The 23,511-nt window shown below is 35.1% G+C and overlaps 1 protein-coding gene across 1 annotated transcript; it reads left to right on the top strand.

Moving 5' to 3' along the window:
* The first annotated feature begins 21,968 nt into the window (after nt 1-21,968).
* Nucleotides 21,969-23,140, top strand: LOC131164903 (protein DMP3-like). The gene has a single exon (XM_058122444.1). The coding sequence runs from the start codon at nt 22,288-22,290 to the stop codon at nt 22,948-22,950; it is 663 nt and encodes a 220-aa protein (XP_057978427.1). The 5' UTR covers nt 21,969-22,287; the 3' UTR covers nt 22,951-23,140.
* Nucleotides 23,141-23,511: the final 371 nt, after the last annotated feature.

Consider the following 23,511-nt stretch of genomic DNA (forward strand, 5'->3'; position numbering starts at 1 on the left):
ATGTAACCCTTTTTTAACATAGTTCAAAGTTATGCAAGGTTTATTCGTGTTTTAGGAAATACAGGTTAAAACAGAGGAGTTAAGCATCATGAGAAGCCAAGGGAGTATTTGGGATATTCAAATTTCAAATTAGCTGATCAACCAAGCTCTAAAAGCCTCTACACGCATCAAAATAGAAGAAGACTTAGTTTGACCAAGTGGTGTGATCAGTAACACAAGGGGCGACCAAGTCACTAGCTGAAGACTCCTTCAGACTAAAGATGATTTGCTACAAGGTTCGACCAAGAGTTCGACCAAGTGACCCTCCAGCGCGACCGAGTTGAGTGACCTAAAGATTACTGAGCTCGAGATACTAAGAGTCTCGACCAAGTGCTCAACCAGAAAACTCTGAAGGGCCAAGTCGAGTTCTTGAGCTAAATTGAAGATGAAGATATTGCAAGTCTCGATCAATAGCTCAACCGGCAAGACCTTGAGGGACGACCAGGTCTAGATCTCAACCAGCCTCGACCAGGGTGCAACCTGGTCAATAGTGACGATCTTTTGCGCGAGATTTTGTGCTGAATTTTCCTATTTTGAAATTCAAACCTTGTAAACCCTTTTGGGTATAAATATTAGCTTCAAATATGTTCTTAGGGTTCCTCTTTGGTTAATGACAAACTTAAGATGCCATTGGGAGCCATTTAGATTAGGAGTAGTATAGATTTCAATACATGTTTTGGTCTGTGCAAGACGTGTTCGACGGTCTGTGACAACCAATGAAGCTCTTGTGCTTTCCATGTAGAATAGAACATCGTTCGATTGTATTCTCTGGTGTTAGTGACAGACACTTGGTTGCAAAAGGATTGATCTTTTTACATGCTTTCTCTTTACCACTTTCATTTATCTACTTTCATGTAAATACTTTCCTGTACATGCTTTGATTTACTACTTTCCTTTATTGCTTTGGTTGTGATGAAGTCTTAGAGATAGGATAGCACTACGATTGATTTAGTCAGATATACATAGTAGGCTACGAATACTAAAAATGTTTTGCGTGGTCGTTGAGATAGGGTATACTTTGGTTCCCGATCGTGCTCCGAAGGATTGGTGCACCCTTGCTATCCAATGCCTTTGAACGTTTCCTTTCACCATATAGCCTAGTACGGATAGTTGACCAAACATAGTTTACACACACCTAAGTATGATTCATAAACTGAGCACTGCTTTGTAGGAGTGTATAATTTAGATTTTACATGCTTTCATTAGTATTGCTAGAAAAACCCCACCTTTACACTCTTTCTTTTTACACAAGGCTATAATAAACTAATCTGGAAGTAGTTGGTAACTGCACTTGAGTCTCTATGGATCAATACCCGACTTCCCCACTTTCTACAGAAATTAGGAACAGTTACGTTTATAAATATTATTTTTGGTAGTTAAGGACCCAAGCCTTGGTGAGCCTTCCACAAACAAGGTTTAGTCTAAGTGAGGGATTTTGTAAGACCTATGTAGATGGTGGCACCTAATGAAGATCGACACTACTACCCCTCCCTAATTCTAGTAGGTTCAAACTCGGGTATAAAGCTTATGCAATGTTAGTAGCCAATGTGTGATAGAGCAATCTCAATAATAAAATATAAATACACATGTAGAAAACCATCCATCACAGTTTTATGCAACCAACCACACAATAAAGAAATCACATAATATACAAGAATTCAAAATATAACAATCAGATAACAAAATTAACTTATGAGAACAAAAGAAGGAAACAACACACATAAAAAGCAGCTCGACTTTTTAAGTGTTCCAAATGGAGTCAACATAGACTTTGGTCTGAGGCTTTGTCTATAGATGGGAATTGTTTGCATGGCGATCCCCTAACAAGAAAGTCAAATATGGGTGCATAAGACTATAAGAAGATGTAAATATTGAAAATGTGGAGTCGCCACCTTTATTATTTTTTTGTTTAGGGAAAATAAAGGAAAAAAAATCCTAAAAGGTCTACGACGCAGAGAATAAGGGTTCGCAAGTACATTTGTGCATAGGGAAGGTGGTAAACTAACCATTCTAAGGGGAATCAGCCAAATAGCACATTAGCAATACCCATTCTAAGAACGGTTCCCTCTATGTGTGGGTCAGTCCTAATTATGAATAAAGAAAGGAAAAGAAAGAATAAATGTTGCTCTTTTGAATCATTCAGTGAAGCATCATTGTCCAAGAATCCAAACAACATGTTTGAAAACCTTGACGTACTTTTGTTGGGAAGGGGGAGTTTGGTCTTAGATAACCCTAAATTTTGACAATATGAAGTAAAAGATAAAAATTAAAAAAAAAAAGGAGTTTTGATTGATTGTCGTGGGTAAATTCAAAATGACCCTCTTATTTGAAAATTAAGATTTAGAGAAAGTTAACGTCAAAATATCTTATTTCAATGAGGGACTGGATAGGGAAGGTGGGATTATTGATTTAGTTTCGAATTGATGGAAATTATAGTTGTAACGACCCAAAAAATAATAGTAATTAAATAAGAAGGAAAAAGGAAAATTTAAAGGAGGTAAAGTAAGGTGGTTCGTGGACGAAGTTCAGTATTTCGTTGACAAAGAGATACCGAGAGGGGGTGTTTTGGACCTAGTGGTTCGTCGACGAGATCCTTACCTTCATTGACAAAATACCTTCTTTGTCTCGTTGACGAGTACACGTGGCTCATCAACAAAGCCATGTGTCAAGTCACCTATAAATATGCTGAAATCGGGATTTAGTGTGAAAAAAATCACTCTCTCTTATTTTCTCTCTCTAACCTCGATTTCTCCTCCTTCTCTCTAAAAATCCGGCTCCGTCTCTCCCCGATTCAATGATCAAAAGTTACCACATTGAACTTGGGGAGATTCTCTACAACTTAGTCAGAGTAGAATTTTGATTTGAGAAGTTTGGGTACCATCCCAAAATCAGGATAAGTAGGTTATTTAAGGTTTATTTGGTTAGTAGGCTTTTTTGAACCCAGATTGTGTATTAGAAGTTGATATACTAGTAATTTAGATGGTTGGACTAAGGTGTTGTGATTTCAAGGTTTGGGTTTCTAAACATTGCAGGCAGGCTAAGAATTTTTGGTGGGTGTTCTTAAAAACCCAGGTAAATAATAAATAGTTTATAATTCTGGAAATATGAGTATGAAAATGATCCTAGGTATTCAATTGATATGTATATATATATATATATATATGTGTGTGTGTGTGTGTGTGTGTGTGTGTGTGTGTGTGTGTGTGTGTGTGTGTGTGTGTAATTTCAGGATTATGGAATTATGAACATCGTGGGCGTAAGTTAGAAATCAGTAAATGAGCCTAGTTTGTCCGGTAAGGGAAATATGCTATACCAGTTAAATTAGAAATTTGTTATCAGTAAAGTATATGTATTTTGGAATATGATTTATAGATTTTGAAAGGAATTAAATTATATGTGTTTTTCAGTTCAGTATACAGTTCATAAATTATTTTATTACTAGAAAATACAGATTTCAGAATATGGATTTATTTAGTTGTGTGGCATGAGTTATTATTAAATCAGTACAAAATTTATACAGCATTCAGTATAACATGATTTACAGTATATGCACAGAAACATATTTTATAGCAATTTCAAAATACCATGATATACAGATTTCAGAACCATAACACTCAGATATAACAGTTATTTCAGTTCAGATCGGATATTATAGACTATACATATCAGATATTATAGATATTTTGGCTCAGATAATACAGATTATTTATATCAGTTTTACAATGTTATGGCTATCTTAGAATCATGGTAAAAATAGTAAGACGTATATATAGAATATTATTATACAGTATCAGATCCTTGATGAATCAGTTCAGTCAGCAAAGCACAGTACCATAGCTATTTCAGTTCAGAGTGCAACCATACGTCTCAGATAGAGTATGGTCTACCCGATTGTGCCAGGTAGTGTAGAGGCTCCCTGGTGTTAGGACTAGGTGGAGTTGGCCTTTCATGCTGCAGGCATGCTTATGCATACAATTAGACTAGCTCTGGTAGGCCAACCAATGTTTATTCCTACCTACAGGTCGCACAACCAGTCATGAGGGGTAATCATGACATACAATTTTCCAGGGAAATATCATAGTTATTATGTACAAATTTACAAAATAACAACAGTTATATTATAATACTAGAAGTATGATTAAATAGAAAGCTCATATATTATAGAAGTATTTTAAGCCACATAGGTGCAAGTTTAATAATCTAAATAATTAAGTGAAGTAAAACTCTCCACTTGAGGGCTTACTGAGTAAGGTGAGTGGTTTGATAGGTGTTATATGTAGCTATATCTGACTGCATAACGTATTGGGGCAGAGGGAAGTTACTTGTATGGGTGGGTAGACTTCCCTATTCTCAAGAACCTCGCAGATAAACATGGGTTGCCTGGGAATAAGATTGGAAATGGAATTAAAAGCTTATAAAAGCTTGTGTTTTCTATTTATATGATTATGAACATATATATATATATATATATATATATCAATATAGTATTTATTTAAGCTCAGTTGCCACACATTGGTAATAGCATATTTCTTCTTACTAAGAGTTGTCTCATTCCAGTAATTTAATATTTTTGTAGGTGAACCAACTAGACGAGCAAATCGAGCTCGAAGATAGAGAGGTTATTTACACTACCCTGTCTGTAGGGTAAGTGTTTTCAGGGGGATATATTTTTTAGTAGTGCTGAGGGATTTTAGCAGATATTGCTGGGATGACGAGTGGTTATGTATTTATATTTTGGGGATAATGCTAAATTCCGATATTGTAATAATGGTTGTACTATGTTTTCCGATGCATAGGTGTCTTCCAGTAGTCATTACAGGGGTATTAGAGTATATGATTATCAGTTTAAATATATATTTTTTTAAAATGGTCTAAATTTTTGGGTCGTTACAGTAATCCTAGTCCCATGATGGAAGTAAGAGAACTTAATGCTGATAGGGTTAGGAATTTCCTAATTGACATCAGGTCTTAATGGAGAGTTGAAGTTAATCAATATTTAATGGATTTGAAAAGGCCTTTTAATCGAAAATTTGGGTTTAGATGTGATTAAAATCAATCATTGATCAAGGTTTGAAAATATCCTAATTGACGAGTACGATTTTAATGAGTGATTGAGCCAATCAGAGTTTTAATGGCTAATTGGAGTCGACCCTTTAATTGGAAATTTGAAAAATCACTAATTGTCAGTATGAGGTTTTAATGACTAATTGAAGTCAACCATTTTCTTGGAGATTTGAAAATCCTTGATCATGATTTGGGTTTTTAATTACTAATTGGTGTCAACCCTTTAATTGGATATTTGAAAATCCCTAATTACATTCATGGTTTTAATATATAATAGGAGTCAACTCTTTAATTGGGAATTTGAAAATCGTAGATTGTCAATTAGGAGTTTTAATGGCTGATTGTGTCTCTTTGATTGGGGCAATTAATATTTACGAAAGGGAGATTTTATCTCTTTGAAAAAAAAAAAAGGGAAAAGGAATGTTTCCTTTTTTAGGACAAATGTTTGAAAAAAAAAAAAGGACTTTTGAAAACTTGCTAACTTCATCATTAGCCTAGAGAGAAAGAGTTTGAATGGTATTTTGAAAAAGGAACGTTATCGGGGAATGGGAAAATTCCAAGTTTTTTCTCAACTTCTCAGTTCTGTGGTGTAAGCACTAGCTCCCATTCACCCATATAGGCTTAAGGGAGACAACTTGTCCCATGCCAAGGATCATGAAGGGAGAGCTCACCATATAGTGAGATATCCCCTATCATCCTATCATTAGTCAGGTTAAGAAGCCCTAAACTTCCCTTGGTGACACACAGAATTCAATATTAGGGAATATGAGAAATTAACGAGAATACAGGGACAATTTAAGCATCAATAACAAGTTTGCATAAGCAATCTAGGAATCCCTAACAATCATACTTTCAAATTTACGCTAGACCATATATCATTAATAATGCTTATGTTGATCACATTCTATCTTGATGACTGTCTTTAATGAAACATGAACGGCCTTCGATATATCATTACACCTATGCATGCTACAATATTACCCAAAGGAGATGATTCTTCCAAGTTTCCTTATCTATTACCATCCTCCCTTATCAATGTCCCTTTCGTTCATTCCAATGGGAATCTACAATAGAGCTTGTTCAAACCAAAAAATAAAGAGATAAAAGGAGTCTATTAAAGTAACGAAAATACCAAACAATCAAGGCCAAGTTAAAAATTCAGCACTCTTTCATGCATTCCTAAAGGTCAAAATAATATCTAATTAAACAAGAAAACAAAGATAGATAAAATGGATTTTTATCAAAGAGCCATGAACTATAAGCAAGCAAATGCCTGTTAGAGTATTAGTACCCTAATTGTCCATTGATACAAGAATTTAATGGAATTCAAGCTAAAAATCTTCCTGGGGACTTAAATTCAATAAAGCTTGTTAAACCAACCTAAAGAGTGGATTTACATGGACTAGCCTGACCCTTGTCATGCCTTCTACCATATTAGGGTTTCATAATAAAACCCTAGGTGCCGCCTAAACTATAGTCACCATATTAGCTTTATATGTAGTAATTGCTACTCTTAGTGACCATTCAATCCTTTTTGTGTCTTGTTTCCTAGGTTGGCCATGAATGAAATCCCACAGCAACTCTGAAAGAGGCTTGCACAGCCATAAACAAGGGTCTTCAGCTGTTATGAATGGGGGCTTACACTAGCTATAAATAAGGCTATATAACGGCTGTGATTTGTAGTTGCTAATGCTATTAATCTAGATATGAATCATCAGAAAATGGAGCCCTTGCTGCCAAGGCTATGAAATCCTCAATCTTTGACCGTTAAACTCCTAATGTCCTTGAAGACAACCTCCTTTTGTATCTGAGACCATGGCCCTAAGCTGCCATGCTTGCTACTACTACTAATGCTACTATAGGAGTTGTTATGGCTATAGACTAACCATAATGGTGAGCAAGGGACTTTGTTGTCCTTGCATAGGTAGCCTTACCCATTGGAGGCCAAAATTTACCCCTCCTTGAAAGTACAAAACCAATCTCAAAGACAATAAATTAAATGACTAAAAATCATTCTAACATGGTAAGTAATCATAAATTTGAGTTAGATTCTAAAGGGCCTACCTTATATGTGCCTTAGTCTCCTTTAAGATTTAAAGGTGTACTCCCAAGAGGGGGGTGAATTGGATAATTAAAAATTTATTTGTAGAATTTTAATTAACTTTAATTGCTGACTCTATGAGTCCAATCCGGTTTTGATAATGACAAATCACTTGGTATTTAATCTGTGCATTGAGTTTGTGAACAAGAACCATATTAAGCATGCACGGAAGGATAACGAGTCATGGAAGCCTTAAAGTAAAGCACACATATCTTGGAAAGATCCATGGAACTCAAAGAGGACGAGAATCAAGATGCAAGCGGCAAAGTTCAAGCATATCTTGGGAATGGGTACTTAGATCTCATGTATTTACATTTTCGTATGATTTAATTTGATGCTCAACATATACCTTAGAATGATTTTAGGACTCATGCATTTCATGAACATCGTTAGGGGATATTCATGGACTTAGAAATAACGTCAAAACCCTAGAAAATGTTTTTATAAAAAAGCCAAGAAAGAAAGCAAAACATATTTTTGAATTGGAAAGTAAATATGCAAAAATTGGAGACTTCGATTGACTGAACTTTAAGTTCGGTTAACTGAAGAATTTCATCAAACATATGAAGAATAAGTTTAGTCGTTTGAAGACTTTTGGGTGAAAAATAGAAACTGGTAGAAGTACCTCGGATGACCGAACCTTGACCTCAGTCATCTGAACTCGACACTTCGATCATCTGACCCTTGACCTCGATCGTCTAACCCTGTCACTAGACTATTTTTCGAAGGATAAAAATGACTTCAATCGTCTAGGCCTTTGACCTTGATCGTCTGAACTTGCTGGAAAGATTAAAATTTTAACTTTTATTGTGTAAACACGCAAGCTATCTTTTGATCCAATGGTTGAGATCAATTCTAACGGTAAGACACTATAAATGCTAATTATCTAAACCCTAGTACATAAGCTAAACACAAGAAGATCAACGTAAAACGAAGAACACATCTTGTTGAAAAGAAAACTGAGATACTTGAGATGATTGTTGTACGTTTGCCTACGCTCTAGTTTCTACACATCATCTTTAGGAAAATCACCTCAGAAAATCTAAAGGGATCTCTATTATACATCTTGTGCTTCAACTTGGTTTGAGGTTTGGTTATTACATTTAGTTTTGTTAGAGAATCTCATATCACCATCTGTTTTGATATCTTTAGAGAAACTTGATATTGAGTTTTCACATTCATATAAAGATCATTTTTGAAAAACTCAATACTTAAGAAAGTTTTGTATTTGACCATTGATTAAAGTTTCTTTATTCAAGTGTATTATTAGTTTAAAGCTGATATTTTTGAATACATCTAAACTATTTGAATATACCTATATCCTTAGAAGTGCATAACTATCTATATACATATTGAAGGATATTTTCTGAAAATCAAATATTAAGTTTGTTGATCTTTGGCATTATCATCTTAGAGACATATATATATATATATATACATTAAGTCAATATTATCAAGATCACATTGAGTTTGAAATATTTAGAGAAATATTGTTTGTTTGACAAAGTGTGTTTGGCATCTTTGCAATCTACAAAGCTATCTTTATATTCAAAGATCTAACCTAAGATCTCCAAAGCATTGTTTTATACAAACATTTTTGGGAGACTTGATTAAAAGGGATTTGTGTGTTCAAGCATATCATACATAAACGATTATATCATTTCATACATTCTGAGCTACATATTTTATCATATGTTAATGTATTAGGAATTTGAATTGTACTCACGAGCTTTTGTTTGGAAGCGTTTTGAGTGTTTTTACAGACTCTATTGTATTTTACGGTTCGGTGTGTGAACCGGGGTTGAGGAGAGAGTTGTATCTCTTGTAAGCAACGGAGTAGGAAGGAGTTGTGTTTCTTGTAAGCAGCGGATTGTAAGGGAAGCTCCGTCCCTATTTAAGGAGTAGGGATTTTAGTGAAATCCTTGAGTGGTTGCTCAAGGCGAGGACATAGGCCGAGTTGGCTGAACCTTGTAAAAGCCGTGTTTGTCTTCTCTCTTCCCTTTACTCTTTACTTTTAGCACTACATTTAAATTGTTCATATTGCATGTGTAGGTTGAATAACATTACACACAATTAATTGGGTAATAAGAACACTTTGGTAAATTGAATTTGGTTTGCTAAATATACAAGTAGGGATTAAAAGGTAAATAGAGTCAAAGAAGTTGAAAATACCCAATTCACCCCCCTCCTCTTGAGATTACACCTAACTCAACATTAACCCTTATTTATTTTAAACTCCCACAATCACACAATTAGGACATCTAAGCAATGACCGTACTATACCAATCAAGAAATCCTAGATATGAATATAAATATGAGATTACAAACCAAATCCAAACTTCATTGCTTCAATATTTGAGCAATGTTCAAAATTAGTTTTTCAACAATGATCAATAATAATCTCAAGATAAAATTTAGTAATTCAATCTTAAGTATCTTACCACTTTTGCCTTAATAGAATAATCAATTTTGTACTTGTTTTACCTTAGCTGTATATTCAAAAATTCAGTGATCAAAGCTAGTCTAAACTTTCAATCCAACAACACAACCAGTATAATTCCTTGATTCAAATATCACCAAAATCAATATTTAGAAAATTCCCAATAATCATAAAGTGTTCAAAGAATATATAAACATACACGCAGGTTATAATCTTGCAATAATCAAAAGAGTTAAAGGAAGAAGAATTGAACACCTGATTTTTACAAGGTTTAGCCAACTACCTACGTCCCTGCCTCAAGCAACCTACTGTGAAGATTTCCTTTACCACTTCTTTACTAGGTGAAGCAAACCTATCTCCATTCAAGGTGGAGCCACCTCTCTAATGAGAGCAACCCTCTCGCTAGGCAATGATTCAAATACCCTAAATTGTCAAAAACAAAAACAAGAAACTATTTTTATTTGTATAATAGAATACTCTCTGCTAGAGCAGATTTGTACAAGTTAGAATCAATATAATTCAATGAAAATCAATATAGAAGTTGAAGCTCAAAATAATATCACCAGTATTCTAATCAGGGATTGGAATTTCGGTAGTATAAATCAAAAATTTCATGTAAGACTTTCAGCAATAACACAACAGCTCTTCAGGAAAACTTTCAGCAATATAACTTAAGAATTTGAATTGTATATATATTGTATGTCTTTATAATTTGTGAAAATATAAAGTATTTATAGAGAAAAAAAAAGTTTCTTACCATTTTCCCTAAGTTTTCTTTGAGTTTGAAAACCAAGAAATCAAATTTGGAAAAATATCAGCACTGTTAAAAAGTTAAAACATAGACATCAGGAGACTAGACACGAGGGTTCAATCGCCTGAGCTCTTTTAAGATTAGCGCATTCTGAACACCAGTACTAGGTTAGTCGCCTACTCCTATTCTATATGTTCATTGACAAAAATAGTAGCATATCAGTCGCCTGATGATAAATCATCAGTCGCTTGACCACCTGGCCACTTAATGTTTTTCAAAGTTTGGTTCCAAAATTTAAATGCATAACTTGGAAAACTTATTTGAAACTTTACGAACATATTTTTTTTGACCTTATTGGTCATATCCCATTTTGATTATGACAAATACTCTGATATTTAATGGTTAATGAGTTTGTGTGTAGAACCAATTGGAAGTATCATATGATGCACGCACATGGGCTTAAAGAAAACAAAGACTCAAAATGTTTATTCATTGTAATTTATATTTATCATTTTGGGTCTGTAATAGTAACATAGGAAAATGGTTTGTAATAATTTATGCCTTACCTGCATGGTATGATGGATAAGCTCAAATGACCATAGGGAACACCCTTCTGTCGACTGACGCTGAATTTTTTCTGTGTCCTAAAGAAGACTTAGAATAACCCTAGGACACTCATACATGCACGTATATACATGGTTATATGGTAAGGTGATTGCATAATTAAATAGAACCAAAATGCACTTAAGATGCATGTTCGGTCAATCGTACTACACAAGTACAATATCACTCGGTCGACCGAACCGGTGCTGGGTCAACAGTTTGACCATTGCCTGGTCGACCAAACTTGCTAGTTCATTCTCACCCAGTCGACCGAACTCCCTCTGAGTCAACACTTTGACTATACGGTCGATCAAGCCAAATTCATAAGCCAATGCCCTGGTCAACCGAGTTCACATGTGGGAGAACTCAACGCTCCAGTCGACCGAACTACTTAGTTTAAAACCTCCCGATCGACCGAACCGCGCAGTAAAGAAAAATCGCCTTGGAACCCTGGTATCCAGTCGACCGAGCTTCTAGTTCAATTTATGTCCGATCAACTGAACTTGCACAACTCGGTCAACCGAACCTTGCTTCGGTCGACTGGTGCTCTTGGGTTGCCCCTAATATTTTTACCGCGGTTAAAATAATAAAATAGGGTTAATTATGCTAAAATGTTTTTAAACAATCTTAATAATAGCCTACATGTCCTGAACGGTTATATTTTTGGGAAACTCTATATATATCCCTTCATTTGTAAAAATTAGTATGAGATTAGAAAAATAATTAGCAAATATCCTCTGAATCTCAAAAAGCTTATTTCTCATATCCAAGCCGCATACTACTCCTCTTACTCTTTCATATTGCAAATACTTCTTTGTAAGAGTATTCTTGTGTTTTATCTCATCTTGCTTAAACTCTCTCTTGCTTGTTCTGATTGAGATTTATTTTTCATAGATAGTAAGCTTCTAGTTTTTCTAAGAGGCTTCGTAAATAAGCTTTCCATAGAAAAACTTCTTAAAGCTTCTGAGTTTTGCTTTTTCATTGCAATACTCAAGAGTTCATATTATATTTTGGTTGTGAAATAATATTTTACAAATCAATTTCAAATATCTCTTGTGGTTTATATTGAGAAAAATATTTGTTGAAGGTATTTGAAGTGTGCTTTGAAGATAAATACTATTTTACAAACCGATTTCAAATATCTCTTTTGATTTATCTTGAGAAAAATATTTTAAGATATTTGTTTGAGTGCTAAAAGATCTTTGTCATACCTTTTGTTGAGATTATCATCTTGATACAAAGATCAAATAAATTTTTACTAAGCATTTTTTAATATCTCTTGTGGTTTATATTGAGAAAAATTATTTGTTGAGATATTTGAAGTGTGCTTGTAATCTTTGTTTGTGCATTGTGATTGAAATCATTATTTGACACAAAGATCATATTATTTACACTCTCACACACTGATTGCAATATTTGCATAATTATTTGAGAGTAGACACTTAGACTACAGTGAGCTTATCATATCCTATCTTTTAGTAGTGCATTGATTATACCATGCCTATTGTAGTATATATCTATTTAGTTGAGAAGCACATTTTTTGTACACAAATTTTATTGAGAAATCTGTTGTATTCCAGGCGTGGCCTAAGGGGGCAGTAATCCAACCTAGAAGGATTGTGTAGGTTGAGGTCAGCCCTGTGTTAATTGACCTCGATGTAAAGGTTAAGGTCAACCCTGTGCTAATTGACCTGGTTGTTTAGGTGCTGCTCTACCCGTTAAGTGAGCCTATAATGGTAATCATTGTGCTTCTTAGTCAAGGCAGGGACGTAGGCAATTTGTCGAACCTCGATAACATTCCTGGGTGTTGTCTCCTTTACTGCTTTATTGTGCATGCTAGGTTAAATTTCTATTGCAATTTAAATTCCGCTGTATATTTACATTGATTTATTGTACATGCACTAGATTAACCTTAGGCTTGTGTAATACTGTTGTTAGTGGATTAACCTAGGGGATAAAATTTTTAAATACCAATTCACCCCCTCTCTTGGGATTGCACCAAAGCTAACTGTTAGCTTTGGTGCAATCCCAAGAGGGGGGGTGAATTGGGTATTTAAAAATTATCACCTAGGTTAAACTAGATAAGCAGTATTACTTAACCTAGGGTCTGTCTATGCAAATGTAAATCTAATCATTTACAATATAACATACACGTGCAGTAAGTAAATTGCGGAAATGTAAAGAACACGCACGATATGTTATCGGGGTTCGGCCAACTGTGCCTACGTCCCCGCCTCTAGCTCGCAAGTAAGAGGATTCCACTAACAGCTCACTTAAGGGTGGAGCGGCACCGTTTACAACCAGGTCAAATTAACACAGGGCTGACCTCAACCTTAACCAGGTCAATTAGCGGGGCTGACCTCAACCTACACGCCTTAACAGGACGACGCACCTAGCTTTCCTAACCGGGTCTAAGCCAATCCGGGACTATTCCAGGGCTAGTCTCCCTCTTCAGGCCCGTGCCTGGAAATACAACCAAAGTGTATAAAATTTGTACACGGAAATATGCTTCTAGAAAAGCAGATGTGTGCACCAATACAGCTCAATCAATAAAGCAAGCACGAATGATATGTAGATATGCTCAGTGCTCTAATGTGTGCTAAACACTCAATCAAGTATGATAATCAATCAAGATCTAGAGTGTGTATCTAAGCAAGATTTGAAACTCAATATTCGAATATCACAAAATCATATTAGGGTTTCAAATATGCTAAGCAAGATAGATCAAACAAACTCAATATGATATTTCAATTTCTAAAGAACAATGGAGTTGTTTGAAAGACTAGCTTTTCACAAAAGGATTTTGCACACAAAATCTAGGTTTAGGTATCTTGCAACAACAATGCAAGAACCACAACCCTCAAAGTCTTCCCACACAAGATTTATCAAATGAAATCCGTGGAAGAACTTTAGGCTATACTCTCAAATAAAATCAATCAACCTTTATACCAAAAGAGAGTATTAGCTAGAAAGATTACGCACAACAGCCTTATAGAAATACTCACAATGCTTAGAGAAATAAAGATTGAAGAGTATGTGAGTGTTTGCAAGAAGTTTTTGGCTAATATAGGGTTTTAAGAGTTGAGAGAGTTTTGCCCTAATCAAGTTTGCTAATCCTTGCTAATAATGATAAATGAATGGGTATATATAGGCAAGGAGGTATTTTTGACCGTTGGGGACCTATTGGGCATTATTAGGAAAGTTTTAAATCATTTTAAAATAATTAACCCTGTTTAAAAAATATTAAGTGTGGTAAAAAATCAGGGCAACCCGAGAGGTCCGGTCGACCAAAAATGTTTCGGTCGACCAGGACTCAATTGGCTCGGTCGACCAGGGGACTTTTGAACTGAAAGGCTCGATCGACCGGAGAGGGCGATTTGCCAATTTTCCGAGTTTCGGTCGACCAGGGCATTTTGAACTACCTGGTTCGGTCGACCAGACCGCTGAAAATTCACCCGAGGACCTTCCGGTCGACCAGGTAGTTGTAGTATAAAAGCTCTCGGTCGACCGAATGGTCAAATGTTGACTCAGGAAGGTTTCGGTCGACCAGGGCATTTTGAACTATAAGTTTCGGTCGACCAAGTGGTCAAAATTTGACCCAGGGAGGTTTCGGTCGACCAGGGCTTCTTGAACTACATGTTTCGGTCGACCAGGGCGAGTTTCAGTCGACCGTGGTGAAGGCTCGGTCGACCGGGAGGTCAAAAAGTTGACTCCCACGTGGTTCGGTCGATCGGGGTCAAATGAACTGAAAGGGCTCGGTCGACCGGCCCCCTACTTTTCTGCACAGATACTATTCAGTGTTTTGGCCATAACTTTTTCTGTACAACTCCAAATTGAATTTTCTTGATACCAATAGAAAGGTAAGAGAAAATTCCATAACTTTCATGTTGAACACATTTTAAGATAATAACTTTTGGAATGAGAAAAATGTCCATCAATGAGACGGAAGAAACATGAAGGGAGTTTTTCTCTTACGGACACGTTTCAGTGTTTTGGCCATAACTTTTTCTATGTAACTCCAATTTGGACGTTCTTGATATCAAACTCAAGCTATGGTAAAATACCACAATTTTCATGTTGAACATGGTTTGATATGAGATCCAATTGAGTGAGAAAATTTCTTATTTCTAACGGTTTGGTCGAATGGCCGGTTGACCGACCCCTTTGAAAATTTTAGTTTTTGCCTTCTTTTAACTTCAAAACCATTTAAAAACCTTTGTATAAGTTAGGCATTTTATGAAAAAGGTTTTTCATGTTATTTGGAGGTCCTATGGTCAATCTAAGGTCAATTTGAGCATACCTACCTATCATGCATGATGCAAATTATTACAAGCCATATGAGTGCGCAGTCCATAATAAAATTACATCCCAGAATGAAGAAACTGAAAAATAAATATAAATGCAGCACAAGGTTCTTCATTCATTGGCATGAACACCGCACGCCATCATAATAAGTCTTTTAGTCCTGAAGTGCGCACAAGGTGAACCTGCATACAATTCTCAGTACAACCATTAGTACCAAGAGTATTTGTCATAATCAAAACTGGGTGTGACCAATCAAGTCAACAAGTCAACATTCTCCCCCTTTTTGATGATGACAAATACTTGCCTACTTCTCCCCCTTTTGGAAACAACAAAAAGGGACTCAAATAAACATTTAAGCACATAGGCAAATGATCATCTGTAAACAAGTGATCTGATTGAGTAATATATATTCAACACGTTTACAACTACTCAAACAATCCAGTATTCTCAAAAACATTTAAATAGAAGTACAACTTTCATTCATTCAAAAGATAGAATAGTCATGCATTTCATAGCACAAACAAGTTCATAGAGTATAAATTAATGACTGTTTTAGTAGTTATGCACACAAACTATATTACTGGTTATAAAAATGATTTAAATGACATGAAAAACAAAATTAGACCATGAAAATGCACAAACTATTTGGAATTTAAACATATCATAAGACCCGTGGAAGATTTGAGTTAATGGCACACGACATATGATAGCAAACAGGAAGTTTGAGCATGAACACAATCTAACTAGTTCGCATGCATTTTAATGTGTAGGTATAGAACCAGTTATGCGACTTTAAAACAAAATATGTATATAATAATAATAATAATAATGAAGCAAGAGAAAAAGTTTAAGTTTTGAAATTAGTTCTTGCCATAGAGTAATAAATATATATATGTATGAATATATATCCCCCTTATGATGTTTGCAAGATGGTGCTGCGGGTAGCTTGCAGAAAGGAAGTTTTAATTTAAAACAAGCAAGCATAAATTTTCTGGTTTGTCAATTAAGTACATACAATAGTATATCCAGAAAATCACAACCATGATGATCCTAAAGATTTAATAGTTCACATGCGGGATCATATGGCAAACACAACCAACATGTGGCAAAGAACTATAAATCAATGTAAGATTTTTACCAACAACATTTCAGTTTAAGCACATGCCACATTTGATTCGACACTATATCTAAGCTAAAAAGGTTTGTGAGCATAACATGATAGGCATTTTAATTTTAGATGCTCCCCCTATCAATTTGAATTATTGCTTAGATATTATAAATTACTTATACGTTGCAAGTGATTGATTTCATTGAATATGCCAAAGTATAAGTGAGCACACAAACCATTCTTCAACAACTATACTTGATGTCTATTAACAACATTCATCTCAAATTAGTATAGTCACACCTATACAACAAGTGCATCAAAAATAGATATTAAGGCATGCAATGCAACTCATGATCCAAAAACCTTTCATATCAAAACATGAGACTTTACGTGTAGGATATAATGTTCAGGGATATTAGAAGAGCCTCAATATTTCAACAAACAATAGTGATGCATGTGAGTCCTATAAGTTCTTTCTATAGGATAGGTGCTCAGCTCTTTAAGTGTTTGATGATTATACAAGGATGATATTTAATTTTCAATTAGTTTTCACTCATCCTTTCAAAAATATTTTAACTTTAATTTTATTATAATCATCTTTAACACAAGATTTTATATGGGAAAATCCTAACAAAATTTCGGCAGCATGCCGTTTGTATATAGGACATTTTCCTATACAAATTGTACCTAATAAGTTCAAACAAGCAATTTATATTACAGTTCAAGGCATACGAGAACCTATAATCCACTACCAGCATGCAATTCACATCAACTGCATCCGCCATGCAGGAGGCATTCTAAACTAAGCATGCAATTAGATAGTATAATCAACTGTCCATATAACATGTAAACCATCCAACTAGATATTATGAACAATAGATAACCATGGATAGTTAGAAATTCAGTGCAATACCTATATGGACATTTAGGTAGGAAATAAATATATGAGAGCATTTTAATTTATATAATCATGAAAGAATATATGCTCCCCCTTAATTATGCGCTAATTCATTTTATGCCTTTCCTTATTTTTCAGGTTCTTTAGGTCAAGTATATTAAGATTTTCAGTGTTATATGCTTGACTTTGGATGAATAGGCTTAGAGGACCAAAAGGTCAAAAGATATATATCTTTAAATAAGCTAAGCCCATATTTGCCTCTTTTCTTATGATTTACAATACATGAGAGGCCTAAAGTTCAAATGACTTTTCATTTTAAGGTTCATGCATAGGTTTCTTTGAATTTTTGTTCCATCATATAGATTGAAACCTATATCAATTAAATTAGCCATTTTAACTTAATTCATGAGAATGAAGCTCTTTCATGTATAAGCAGATACTGAGGTTTGCTTTATGGTAAATATGTGCATACTTCTGCGTGTATCTGTTCAGTTGTTATTGTTTATCATACGATTATATTTTGGATATATACATTAAAACCCATCTGACACACTGTTATACTTTATTCATCCTTACTGAGAAGTGTCTCACCCCAACGATTTACTAACTTTTCAGGTCCTTCTGGTGATCGAGCGTAGCCAAGCTCTGGGGCAGGGTTTAGTTTTTGTGGTTGTAAGTTAATGTAAGATACTGGAATATATAGGTTTATGTTTTAAATGCTGGTATGTAATATGGATAGATGGAAGTGTCTTTTTGGTTGTGTAATATGAATTATAGAATACTTCTTTTTGGGATGATATATAGTACTCTGGTATTATTGTTGAGGATGTATTATTATTATTTCCGTTGTGTGTATGAATAATATGGTATTAGAGATGGATTTTTGGACACCTAACACCCCGAGCCCCACTTGGTGGGTTTGGGGCGTTACATGGAGCACATATGAGGAGGCCTTTTTGCATTGAAGTGGGTCATGCATATAAAGCCTAAGCATATTTTTTTTTGTACCCATCCAAATGACAATCGGTTGGAGTTTCCTAAGCATTTCAAAACCAACGGTTAGAATCTAGTCTATTGCAATGTCGCCTTGCTCAAGATTTTCAATTCCAACTCAACAGTGGCATTATATAATTAGTTGTGTTCACGTAAAGTTTCTAATATTTTAAAAAGTTGCTCATAATTTTAGATAATTGTGCGATTGAAATAATCACGCTTTTTAAAACAATTTTATGATAATATGACTTAAATTTATTTTATTCTTAAAAACTATAATTTAAAAAAAAAACAACAAATTTGTAAATATTTTGAATTATATGTGTATAAAATAAAATAATAGGGAAATGCATGTTTATTTATTCTATTTTTCTTTTAAATAGCTTAACAACAATATTATGATTCTATTAATAATGAAATGATTTAGGAATATATTATCGCACTTGTAATGAATTCCCTCACCCTCTCCTTGAAAATATTGTATAAATTTAAATAAAACTTTATCTATGTTTAGAAATATAAACTTGAGATTTCATATTTGAATTTATATAAATTTTATTAAAAGTATATCTAAAATTGTCATAAATTTTATATAAATTCACACAAATCAAAATCTAGAACTCCAAATCCATGCTTCCAAACACCAATCATAGTATAAAATTGTATTCAATTTCTTTCAAAACAACAAAAATCCAAATCCAAATCCCAAAATCATGCGCCAAACATTACCTCAATTAATATTTTCCCAAACATAATTCAAGTATCTCAAGTAGAAATAAGCTATGAAACTGGAAGGTCAAAACTCAAAAGTATAAAAATCCATTATAACATGTTGGCCACACTACCAATTTTCAACACTCCATAGATCATTAAGAACATTCTCACACACGCGCACACGCACAAAAGCATAAAAATATATTATAACATGTTGACCACACTACCAATTTGCAACACTCCATAGATCATTAAGAACATTCTCACATGCGCACGCGCGCACACACAGACACACTATCAAACATACACACACGCATGCCCCCCCCCCCCCAACACACACAATCATTTCAGACACACACACATGCAGACACACACTCACACATGCACGCACACACACAAACACACTCAGATATTTGTAGAAAAAGAAGAAGAAGAACCTAGGAGCAGTGGAGATGGCGGTGGTAGGAGGGAAAGACAATGACGACGATGGGAGGAGAGAACGAACAGCAACAGTGGTGGGAGGAGGGAATAAGCGGCAGGGGCGGTGGGAGGAAGGAACAACGGCGGCGATGGCTGTGGGAGGAGGGAATAGCGGCGGCGAGGGTGGAAGGACTAAGTTGCGCTCATGGAGGAGGAAGGAGGAGGAGGGAATTGGGGAAAATGTGGGGAAAAACCACGGGGGTTAGGGTTTTAGGTTTTAGAGTATTAGTGACTGTTTCAAAACTGTCACTGATAGTTAAATAAATTGGTGGGAAATAAAAGTTAAGATTATTAGTGACAGTTTTTGAAAACAGTCACTTATAAGTGACGGATCAGAACCATCACTAATAATGCATTTTCTACGGGGAAATAAAGGTAAAGACTATTCACTAATAGTCTATTATTAGTGAGGATTTTTGTAAACCGTCGCTAATAGTCTTAACCTTTATTTTCCACCAAAAATGCTTTTTTAGTGACGGTTTTATAAAACTGTCACTACTAATGGACTACTAGTGATGGTTCTTAACCATCACTAATAGTCTACTATTAGTGTCACTTCTAATTTGTCACTAATACTCGAAAAAACCCACAATAGTTTGAGCGGGAAAACTGATTTTTAGTGATGAAAATATTAGTGATGCTTTCAATTTCATCACTAAAAGAGCATTATTAGTGACGATTTAGAAAATCATCACTAATGGAGTTAGTATTAGTGACAGTTTTGACTAAAAATCACTAACCATATTGAACTTTTAGTGACGAAATTGAAAGCATCACTAATATTTTCATCACTAAAAATTAATTTTTTTTTTTTATAGTTTAAGTTGTATGTCTCACCTAAGCAACTACTTATGTGCTTAAGTGACTCATTTTAATTTTTTAGGCGATTTCTTGATTAATTAATTAATTAGATGATTACCGTCATATTCCAATGGGCTATGCAATGATCACAGAAGCAATAATACATGAGCTAAAATATGGAATAGCAAAAAAAATGATATTTAAATGCTTTAATTGTAACTATACTTATCTGACTTTTCCTAAAAAAGGAAAAAAGAAAAAACAGATTTAAGCAAAAAATGTAACGTTAAGATCTTGTCTAACCACCAATTAATACTAATAAAATAAATAAATAATCTAATCTATGTATGAACAACATTGCAGAAAAAACATAAGATAGGCCATTTTACTCAAAAAGTTTAATTAAAATTAAGTTAAGAATTTTTCTTGTTACTTTCAAATATTAGGAAGAAAACGGGATCCAACGCCCCCATTGCGAAGCCAAATTTAAAGCATGAACCGGTTAATTGCTGCCTTTTCTCTTACACAATAATATTTGTTGTTGAATAATGAAAAAAGTAGTTGGTGGTTGAGTTGGTATAAAATAATTTCTTTATTTCTTAATTTTAAATTTTTAAATAATTAAATACAAAATTGTTATCTTAATTGTTTTGTTTTCTAATATATATGGATGTATCATGTCATATAGCTAAATATTATGGATGATAATTGTACAATCTTCCCTCCATTAGGAATTAATCAACTATGAACATATCTTACTTTAATCTACTATTTATTATAGAAACATCCTTTTGTAGTTTACTATAAGTTCACATTGAGTTAGAATTATGTAAATAAACTATATATCTCTTATCTCATTTATTTTCTCTTATTTATCTAAAGCACTTAAACTTGCGACTTGCAACATAAAATTAAATTGTATTGAAATGTTACTTTTAGAGGTAGCATTGGTGCATAATAAAGGTGCTTTGCATGTTTTAAGATTTAAATATTTAATATAAATAAAAGATCTCGTTTAATATAGGACATATCATTTACTTCATATGAATGTTATGAATGTTATCATATTTCGAGTCAAAAATTATATATATATATATATATATAATGTGAAATAAAGAAGCTGGATTTAGAAATGATAATCCTTCAAGCCTATAATTCCTTTTGATTTAAAAATTAATTAATTTTATAAAAATAAAGGGAAAAAAATGCAGATTGTATTTAATTAAATTTAATTAATTTATTCAAAATTCATTCGATGAATCGAACAAGCTAAATAGCTATTTTTCCTAGTTAGGGGACAGTCCCACAATTCACAAGCCTTTGGTATTTTATCAAATCGAATTTAAAATGTGTGTCTATATATATATATATATATATATTCTATGGTGCAGGAGCCACTTGCTTCAATGCCATCCTCTCTGCAATTCACATGTTCTGTGTGCCTCTATTTTAATTTTCTTCATGCACTTTGTATATAAGCTTATCCATCCTTTTCATTCTTTTCATTTTCTATTGTTTCTATATTTCTCATTTGACTTCTCTCTAGGTGCACCTCTAACTACCAATTAAACAAGTCCTTACGCGTAGGTAAACCATTTAATTAATCAATAAGATTCGGTCAAAACGCGGTGCATGCTGTCGGTCATACTGCATGCATCCCTAACGTCACGCATAAAAAATTTATATATTTATAAATATTGGGAGCAAGTTATTGCCATAGGAGCTTCCCATGCCACTATATATATACATATACTTGTGTGGAAACTTCATGAAATTAACACACCACCACGCACGCGGTCACCTAACTTCTAACCTCTCAAGACGTCCAAGCAAAATCGCCACCGCCACCGCCACCGCCACCGCCACCACGAGGACTGCGTCCAATATATATCATCTGTTTGTCAAGAATATTGTGCAAGTGCAAGGGCAAGGCCGACCATAATTTCGCTTTCTTTGTGAATTGTCTCATTTTGAGTCGAAGCCTAAATAAATGTCTAGTCTCAGAACAAGACCATCCAAATCCGCCGTCGACCCAACTGCCGCAACCACCGCTTCAACCGTCGCAGACCAGGACGGGCAGGAAGCCCTGAATTCTCCGCCGCCGCCGCCCACTCCAGCGCCAACCGCGATCTCGAAGATCCTAGGGAGCACGGCCAACTTAGCGAACCTCCTCCCCACGGGCACTCTCCTGGCGTTCCAATTCCTGACGCCGGTGTTCACCAACAACGGATCGTGCGACGGCGCCACCGGATCCTTGACGGTGGCGTTGCTCGTGCTCCTGGCCGCTTCGTGCTTCCTGGCCTGCTTCACTGACAGCGTCAAGACGGACGACGGGCGAGTGTACCACGGCCTCGCCACACTGGACGGGATGTGGCTTTTCGATTACGATAACTCGGGGGAGCTGCCGGATCTGAGGAAGCACAGGGTGAGGTTGATCGACGGGGTTCATGGGGTTCTGACGGTGTTGGTGTTTCTGGCGGTGGCTCTGAGGGACAAAAACGTGGTGGGATGCTTTTATCCGAAGCCTGGTCATGAGGCGCAAGAGGTTTTGGATATTGTTCCGATTGGAATAGGAGTGATCTGCAGCTTGTTGTTTGTGGTTTTCCCAACTACGAGAATTGGGATTGGTTACTCACTTACGCCGGCGAAATGATTTTTCCGCTTCTTCGATCAGACCATCGTTGTTACATGTTGATGTCTGCATCTTTCCCTGGCTGCCAGCCAAGCAAGAAAAAACGAAAGAAGAAAAATGGATGTCGATGGATTTGACTTGATGTTATTTGATTTTCTCTTTCCGTGGAAAATTGTAATTTTAATTTTATTCAACAATAGGAGTTGTTTTTTCCTGTTTTTTTTTAGTATCGCTGGGTGTCCACACATCCGTTTTACGGTTCGCGCAACCAATCCCACGCCCTGTGGCAGCCGACCCCACAGCTCCACAGAGATGGTAAATTCAGGAGCCAGCCACAGGAATCGAACCCGAGAGGGGATGTATCCCTAACCTCGTGAAAGGCACTCCCAGCATCCGCCCTCCCAACTGAGCTACACCCTGGGGGTATTAGGAGTTGTTTTTCCCTTGAAAGTAGGTTAGGGTGTGGGTGCTGATGAATTGATGGGAGTTGTTTATCACTAGTTTGATAGTAGTTTACGTGTGCGTGCCAATAATTAAATAAAAGCTAAAAAGGTATTTAAGATTTAACTTATATTAATTGCG

Source organism: Malania oleifera, chromosome 9 (genome assembly GCF_029873635.1).
Source record: "Malania oleifera isolate guangnan ecotype guangnan chromosome 9, ASM2987363v1, whole genome shotgun sequence".
Lineage (NCBI taxonomy): Eukaryota > Viridiplantae > Streptophyta > Magnoliopsida > Santalales > Ximeniaceae > Malania > Malania oleifera.